General features: G+C 35.4%; 2 protein-coding genes across 3 annotated transcripts in view; one reads left to right on the top strand and one right to left on the bottom strand.

Annotated features, from left to right (window-relative positions):
• Window positions 1-2,364, bottom strand: part of LOC107668278 (uncharacterized) — a 3,016-nt gene extending 652 nt beyond the window's left edge. Inside the window, exons 1-5 of the mRNA XM_016460098.1 lie at window positions 2,340-2,364; window positions 1,236-1,592; window positions 877-1,131; window positions 663-750; window positions 72-159 (exon numbers count right to left, since the gene is read on the bottom strand). Coding sequence (XP_016315584.1) covers window positions 72-159; window positions 663-750; window positions 877-1,131; window positions 1,236-1,592; window positions 2,340-2,364 — 813 coding nt within the window. The remainder of the gene's footprint in view (window positions 1-71; window positions 160-662; window positions 751-876; window positions 1,132-1,235; window positions 1,593-2,339) is intronic.
• Window positions 2,365-3,697: 1,333 nt separating this feature from the next.
• Window positions 3,698-8,579, top strand: part of LOC107668297 (tyrosine-protein phosphatase non-receptor type 23-like) — a 13,760-nt gene continuing 8,878 nt past the window's right edge. For both annotated transcript variants that reach the window (XM_016460118.1, XM_016460119.1), the window contains exons 1-12: window positions 3,698-3,915; window positions 5,467-5,541; window positions 5,702-5,829; window positions 5,926-6,002; window positions 6,150-6,199; window positions 6,816-6,947; window positions 7,053-7,133; window positions 7,255-7,386; window positions 7,495-7,542; window positions 7,917-8,032; window positions 8,140-8,219; window positions 8,407-8,521. In XM_016460118.1, the coding sequence (XP_016315604.1) occupies window positions 3,832-3,915; window positions 5,467-5,541; window positions 5,702-5,829; window positions 5,926-6,002; window positions 6,150-6,199; window positions 6,816-6,947; window positions 7,053-7,133; window positions 7,255-7,386; window positions 7,495-7,542; window positions 7,917-8,032; window positions 8,140-8,219; window positions 8,407-8,521 (1,118 nt within the window). In that variant the 5' untranslated portion in view covers window positions 3,698-3,831. The remainder of the gene's footprint in view (window positions 3,916-5,466; window positions 5,542-5,701; window positions 5,830-5,925; window positions 6,003-6,149; window positions 6,200-6,815; window positions 6,948-7,052; window positions 7,134-7,254; window positions 7,387-7,494; window positions 7,543-7,916; window positions 8,033-8,139; window positions 8,220-8,406; window positions 8,522-8,579) is intronic.

Raw genomic sequence — 8,579 nt, forward strand, 5'->3', positions numbered from 1 at the left:
TATACACATATATATATATATATACATACATACATACATAAATGTATATTATATATTACAAATATATTTACAGTTGTTTGAGGTTGAGTTGTGCTGTAAAGAGAACCCTTGCCTTCTTCTCTTTCTTCCACTGGTTTTTCTTGAGTTCTTGCTTTCCTTCTAAGAGTAAATGTGACGGAAATGCATTATAAATAGCACAATTTAGCTGATAAATCAAACAAATTTGATGATTTCAGGAAAGGGAGTTGATATTTAAAAAATATTGCTTATTTCATTATTAATTAAATAAATATATACATACATACATACTCTGGGTAAAAGTTATAGAAAAATGGATAACGTCTTGGCAGTGAATTACCAGAACATTATCCATTGAGTTTACAGTTATTTCCTTCAACCTTAAAATATAACACAATACTTTGCAATCCTAAAATATAACAATACAGTTTATTTTGGGTACATGCAGTTTAGCATCTTTGTGTCATAAGCCTTAACCACTGACCCTCACCAACATTACAAAACTCCCCTGACAACAATATAAACAAATGCACATTCAAACTTTTTTTTTTTTTGCCGTTAATGTTTCATTTCAACTGACGGTAAAATATATATATTTATAATATATTGGTGTGTGCAAGTACAAACAAATCAAAATGTCTTACCTTCTTATAAGAATTACAGCTGCAGTGATGAAAACAAGTGAGACTAAAAACACCACAATAATCAGAACGGTTGGGGACCCGGCGACATCTATTGAGGACAACAAAAAGATACCATTTAGTTTCAATTATGCACATCTCTCATTTACCAAATATAAATATGATTGTGTGGATATGAAAATGTTAATATATATATATATATATCAGTTCAACCAACCTTCAATGTAAATGGTAATTTCTTCAGATACAGTTGTTTTAAAGTTTCTCAAAGAACAAGAGTAATTCCCAGAGTCTTCAGCTGTTACTCTGCTGAAGGTGAGGACGGGCTCTGAATGTTGAATCGGATCACCATTCTTAAACCACTGAACATCAGCTAAATTACCAGAGCAGCTGAGTGTGCATGTCAAATTCAAAGAGTCTCCAACTATTGTGCTTCCATTTTCTCTTGACCTGCTCATGGACACTCTTAAATCTACCAAAATAAATAAAATAATTAAACTGGGAGATTTATTTGAATCAAACCAACAACAAAAGCATCAAAAGAAGTATTTTTTAGAGTAAATCTTTTATATTTACCATCTACTAAAATGTTCACTCCAGGATCACCTGTCCATTTGTTCTCACGGGTTATAAATCTGAATTTATACTCTACAGAATGTGTTCGATTAATATTACTGATCAAAAGAGAACAATTTGAGGTTTTGTCTCCAAAGTATTGAAAGTTCTTTTGATTATTGTTGGCTTCACTATCATAAACATACGGCTCATTCACGCAGTAGTCATGGTTTGATCTCATTGAACACCACAGCACTTGCTGTACTTGTTGCTCAAGTGGATATGTAAACCTACAGTCAATAGAAACATCGGATCCCCTCGCAGCACAGATCGGACTCAGAGGAGGATAATTCACACTCCACTGATTACTGAGAACACCTGAGGAGCACAGAACACTTGATTTATTTAGAGTATTTGTTACTGTTGATGGTTAAATCAGATAGCTAAAATATCTCTTGAGACAATCAATATATGTTACAGATATCTAAAATATCTATTGTGACAGTTTTTAAGAAATTATTTACATCATTAATCAATCAGCAATAACAGAGATACAGTGGAATCCAAAAGTCTGAGACCAAATAAAAAAGGCATTAAAACCATTAAAAAAAAAACAAATATCTAATTTCTAATGTTTTATATGCAGATCAAATATGTCTTTATTGTATAGGTCTAATTGTACCCCGAGGGCGCAATGAGCAAAATAATGCAGTGCATTTAGCAAGTAACTCTATAAAAGGCAGCAGTCGTATTTGTCCGACTAAAAAATGCGCTGAATATGCGTTCTGTGTGTGAATGGCTTGGTTTCGGTTTTAACCCATTCAAAATCTTCTCCGCATTGAGCTTCTATATTTCTCTAATATTTTGAATGCATAACACAGCAGCGGCGCGTCTCGTGGGCTAGACTAACAAAACATTAAAATGCAACAACGTCACTTACATCATTATCACCGCGTCTCGCGCGCCACTCCTGACGCACTCCTAACATTCAAATGCAAATGTTTATTTTAAATTCGACTAATATAAATTTTTTATTCACAATCTCCTCATCACAGGCAGGCACGGCACTCAATTCATTATGTGTTCGTGTTTGTGTGTGCTGTCTGCGTCACTCATAGCACGTGCCTATATCGTGCACTACATCGAACATTTTTATATCGTTATCGAAGAAGGTGTACCGTCGATAAATATCGATACCGTTTTATCGCCCAGACCTACTCTAAAGTTTCTTAACATTATTTTCTACAGATGTAAAACATGCTCCAAAGCCATAAAGAAAATTACATTTTTGACTCAAGGTATAATTTCTTTGTAAATGTTTTACACCTGTAGACACAATGCAAAATAGCATCAGTAGCCTACATCTTGTTGTGTGAAAAATGTGCAGAGACATAAAAAATATTATTCAAGAAAAATCTTACTTGACAACTGTTGTCACCATTCACTCAATAGTATCGAAAAGAACAGACATTCTGCTACAAATGACTAATTTTACGCTCCACTGACAAAAGTCATGGATTTTCAAAATATGAATATGATTGTGTAGATATGAAAATGTGGTGTGGTCACACTTTATTTTAAGGTCCAATTCTCGCTATTAACTAACCATTAACTACAACTTTTGCCTCAATAAACTCCTAATTTGCTGCTTATTAATAGTTAGTAAGGTAGTTGTTAAATTTAGGGATTGGGTAGGGATGTGGTCTTGCAGAATATGTGCTTTATAAGTACTAAGTAAATGAGCATGTATTTTTTGGCTAGATATTTTGTAATTAATTTTTGACATAGTATCCTTTTAATAAAGTATGATTTCTCTGCAGGTTTTACACCTTTGTAGATATAATGCAATAGGCTAAAGCATCAGTACATTTTTTTTATGGAATAACAGACATTAATATGCAGCAGAGCACAGTACAAAACTACATTTCCTTTTTTTATTGCAGAACATATAATACATATATGATCAGGAAAAAAACATGGTCGTATCTCTAATGAGACATTTACAGTAAAAATAAACATATGGATTTACGTACACAAAGAAAAGCACAATATTAATGCTAAATCATATCTTTAAAGTAAATAAGGACTAAAATGTTGTGCTTTTTTGCATAACCACATTTCCTTATTTATTTAGTTCATTTTATTATTATTATTATTATTATATTTTATTTTATTATTATTAATATACCCCCCCCCCTTTTTATTTATTTATTCTTATTTTTTTTATTATTCCTGTTATTTTTCTCAGCCAGACGTTTGTTCCACACTCTAGTCCAGCAGGTAAAGGTAATAGGTAAAGCACCTATTAGCTGGTTTGCCAACCGCCAAAAACACTTAAGAAGAAGAAGAAGATTATTATTATTTTTTTTTTTTTTTTTTTCGGAAATCCCCACCATTCATGCAATCAGTCGAGAACCACATTTCCCAGAATCAGAGTTCAGATATCATGACGTCACTTCCGGAAGCTTCACTCGCTTCCTGTATGGGTGTAAATGGGAGCATGACAGTCGTTTAGAGCTGTAAAATTTAAAATAATATTTCGGCAGCTATCTTTCCAGGTGCGTGATCGCTATAATTCTATTCTAGTTTAGTCGGCTCAGCGAAATCGGCGGCTGCGATGGAAGCCGTGCCGCGAATGCCGATGATCTGGCTGGATCTGAAGGAGGCTGGGGAGTTTCAGTTCAGCCCGACTGTCAAACAGGTGAGGGACCAGACAGGCCTGATCAGGCCACTCACTACAGTCTTTGCTCCTATTCAATCTGAAAATAAACAGAACAGCATGATTTGTATAGGCGATCTACCCCAAAACTCAAATTTGAGTCCAGGGCCTTGTTTTTCAGGTATTATATGAGCTATTCAGTGTTTTCTTAAAGGAACAGTTCAACCAAAAATATATCTGTCATTAACCAAAAATGTCTGTCATTATTTACTTACCCAGGTGTCATTCATCAAATCGTTTGTCTTTATATATTTTGCGGAATACAAAAGGGGATGGTTTAAAGAATCTTCATATATTGTATTTTCCTGCAATGAACGGGGATGGGGACTGATGATGTCAAACTCTTAAATGACAAAAAAGCATCATAGGAATGATTTACTCCTGTGCTATATTCCAAATTCTTTTTGGCCGCATTATAGCTTTACGTGAGAACCGTATAGAGACATCAAAACTATTACTATTACAGTAAAAATCTTACTAGACAAGTGACAACTGTGGTCACCATTAACTCAACTGCATCGAAAAAAACAGACATTCCATTTCAAATGACTCATTTTAAGTTCCACTGACAAAGTCATATGGGTTTTGAAAGACATGAGGGTGAGTAAATTATATTTTTAGATTGGGTTGCAATGACATGCCACTAAAGTCATGATTCTCTGCTTTCTGTTTATAATCATCATTGGTTCCTCTGGAATTACTGCAGTGTCCCTGCCTGAGGATACATTACAATTACTTTGTGTGGTAGTGAATTAAATGTTTATATTATTGTGTTAAACTTCACAAAATTCATGCTTCCTTATCCTTTACTTCCTCCCAGCAGTTAGGAATTTTTATCAGCTTGTGTCATGTGTCATTGGATCCATTCCTGACAAACTAGGCCAAAGGAAGAATAGCAGGTTCAGGTTGTTAAAAGTGGTTGTTTATGTTTTTGCATGGTAATTATTGACAGTGTTGCATGCAAACAAAATAACAATACTAAGATAGTTTAGTGAATCGGGTTCAAGAGGAACTGCAGCGCCAGATTTTTCTTGTAGGTTCCATGATAAAACCTGATTATGTTTTTCATTGTCTCTTTAATATCAAATGATTTAAGCTGTAATGGTGTGTGTGATCTTTTAAAATTGTATCTGTGTTGTATTGAATGGTCTTGTTAGTGTCCAAAAAAACCCCAGAAAACTTCTTTGCTTTGTTACTTTCAATTACCAATGCTTAAGTGCTTATCGAGATTTTTCTACGATTTTTCATTTAATCCTGGAAATAAACCGGAAGTTTTAGAATTAAAAAAAAGTTAAACCAAGAACAGTTATGGCATAAAATAAATAAGAAATAATTACGATTTTTGCACAATTTATACATCTCTAATCAAATAAGCAAATGTAAACTCCATCTATACCAAATATTAGATTTTATTAGTTATTTCTTTATTTTTTATTTGTATTGTATTGATAGTCTCGTTAATGCCCAGAAAGACCAGAACACGTCTTTGCTTTGTTTCTTTTGATCATTCATATCAATTTTCCATTTTCTCAGTTCATACTGAAGAACTACGGTGAAGATCCTGACAATTATAATGAGCAGTTGAAGAAACTGGAGCAATTGAGACAGGTAAATCTTACTTTGCATTCAAGGCATACTTTTAATCATCATGTGTCTTCCCTTAAAATCACACTTAACATTTCTATCACCATGCTCTACCAGTTAAGCAACCGGTAGACATCTATGGTCATGCATTTTCTACATTCTCTGCATTGTCTTGCCTTTCTAGAGTGCAGTGAATGTCACACGAGACTTTGAAGGCTGCAGCACCTTAAGGAAGTACTTCGGGCAACTGCACTATCTTCAGAGTCGTGTGCCTTTGGGATTGGGGCAGGAAGCTGCTGTCCCTATCTCCTGGTGAGGGCACCAACCCAGCCATCATATTTCTCTCTCGTATACTGCCTTTTGTTGACTTTTAGTCTTCCCCTTACACTTTTCTTGTTTAATATATAGGACAGAGATATTTTCTGGGAAGACAGTGACCCATGAGGACATCTGCTATGAGCAGGCCTGCATCCTTTATAATTTGGGTGAGTTAGTACTAGACTGATACGTATTATTCCTCTAGTCAATGACTGCATTGTCTGTGATTAAAAGAACTACAGTGTTGTTGAGAGGAGGGTGTTGTTCAGAATCAGGCTTGTGTCCTGATTCAAGTCATGTTTTCCATGTTGTAGGAGCACTCCATTCAATGTTGGGAGCCATGGACAACAGGGTGTCCGAAGAGGTAAGCTGAATTAGAGAAGACACAGCATACAATACAATACAATACAATTTAAATATCATGTGATTTAATGCAGTGTGCACATCATGTCGGAATTGCTGTTTCAGCTACTCATATCATCAGGCTGAGAAATAATTCTTTCTATTTTAGCACTTATTCACAAATAACAAATAAAACATGCATGGATGAATCATTCACAAATTGATCAATAAGAAGCAATAGGAAAATAGTGTGAATTTCCATTTCATGCCAACTTTAAGACATTATCAATAGTAAAATTATAACAAATATAATAACGGAACAGCATTTTGTTGTGGTACAGTGCTACCTCGCCACCATTTTACATGACACCAGATTGAGAAAATACTCAAAAAAGAGTTCTGAGAGTAATATGCATTGGTCAGTCAGCGAACAGACTGTGAGTAGTCTGTGGGTGTGCCATGTGAGGCTGTGACTATGTGGGAAAAGTCAGATTTTATAAAATTCCAAATTTCTGAGTTCAAGCAGTATGTGAATGTTATTTTTACTGGTCTGGAACACACAATTACTTACGGCAATTTGCAACTAAAGGATTATTTTTTCCTTGCTTCCTAACTGTCACTTTTCCCCTCACTGTTAGGGAATGAAAGTATCTTGCACACACTTCCAGTGCTCGGCTGGAGCGTTTACCTACCTGAGAGATCACTTCAGCCACAACTTCAGTGTGGACATGAGTCACCAGATCCTCAATCTCAACATCAACCTCATGCTGGTATGATCTTTTGTTAGTTTCACTCATCTGCTGTCATAAGGATGCTTATGTTCATCTTTTTGCTATGCTGTAGAGTAGGGCTAAAGTACCAACTGCTTTTTTCAGGGTCAGGCCCAAGAGTGCCTGTTGGAAAAATCTATGTTGGACAACAGGAAGAGCTTTCTCGTCGCTCGGATAAGTGCCCAGGTACTTGCTTATTTTTCTACCATTTACAAGTACATTTCATCTTATATATATATATATATATATCCCATTTGCTGGCAGTATGACTAAGACATGTTTGGATAAGAAATATTTTTGTCTTCAGGTGGTGGACTATTACAAAGAGGCATGCAGAGCTCTGGAGAACTCAGAAACTGCTTCAATGTTAGGAAAGATACAGAAAGACTGGAAGAAATTAGTGCAAATGAAGATTTACTACTTTGCTGCAGTTGCTCATGTGAGTCTTCTATTCAAACTGAGGTTGAACTAACTACAGAGCAGGCTGGTCAAATGTGAATTTTTTATGTTTCTAAGCAAGTCATACAAATCCTTGTTCTCTCAACAGTTGCACATGGGGAAACAGGCTGAAGAGCAGCAGAAGTATGGAGAGAGGGTACAACATGCCTGTTTTTCTGTCTTCACTTTCAGTTAGTGGCCATCTGTGCTCTTTGGCATGGAGAACTAGTTTCAACCTCATCTTAGCCTCTTGACCTTTAAAAAGATCAAGTTTTTTTTTTTAGGAAGAACGGTGTGACTTATCTCTTGTAGTTTACTTCAATCTCTAGCTAAAACCATTTTAAAAACCTTTTATATAGAAAGAGGAAGAGGATGTTTTTAAAATAAGTTCATGATTTTTTTTTGGAGGAAGAGGATGATTTTAATATAAGTTTGAAATTAACCCAGAAAGAACCAGCTGTTTTGTAAACCTTTTTAATCTGATCTTTATTTAATACAGAGATATAAAATACTTCATTTATTTTTCAACAGGTTGCTTACCTTCAAAGCTCAATAGACAAACTCAACGAGGCAATTAAGCTGGCTAAGGGTCAACCAGACAGTGTACAGGAAGCCCTTAGATTTACCATGGATGTCATTGGTGGAAAGTGAGCAGATATGATGTTATACTTAACTTACCAAAAGGCATAATTCATTTAGTATAAAAAGTCGCAGGAAGCTCATTTGTCACTTCTCATGTCACTTTTCATTTTAGATTTAATTCTGCCCAAAAAGACAATGACTTCATTTACCATGAATCTGTGCCACCTCTGGAGACACTGACCTCAGTGAAAGGTATTTTAGCCAACAAATGTTGTAGTGCTCTGTAACTGCATTGGGATGTAATTGATTCATTGTATGGTATGACTAGAAGAAGTGCATGTTTCCATTAGCTTAATATTTGCTGGAGGTAAAAAAATCTGTAAGAGTGGAAAGATTGAAAACTGCCATAGGAGTTAATGCTTTCCTGCCTCTATCACAGGGGCCCCACTGGTGAAAGCCTTGCCTGTAAACCCAACAGACCCCAGTGTCACTGGCCCAGACATTTTTGCAAAGCTGGTGCCCATGGCTGCCCACGAGGCCTCCTCTCTTTACAGGTTTAAATATTATATATATAATATATATATATATATAGACACACACACACACACACAC

The sequence above is a fragment of the Sinocyclocheilus anshuiensis genome, unplaced genomic scaffold (assembly GCF_001515605.1).
Source record: "Sinocyclocheilus anshuiensis isolate Anshui unplaced genomic scaffold, SAMN03320099.WGS_v1.1 scaffold1623, whole genome shotgun sequence".
Taxonomy (NCBI): Eukaryota; Metazoa; Chordata; class Actinopteri; order Cypriniformes; family Cyprinidae; genus Sinocyclocheilus; species Sinocyclocheilus anshuiensis.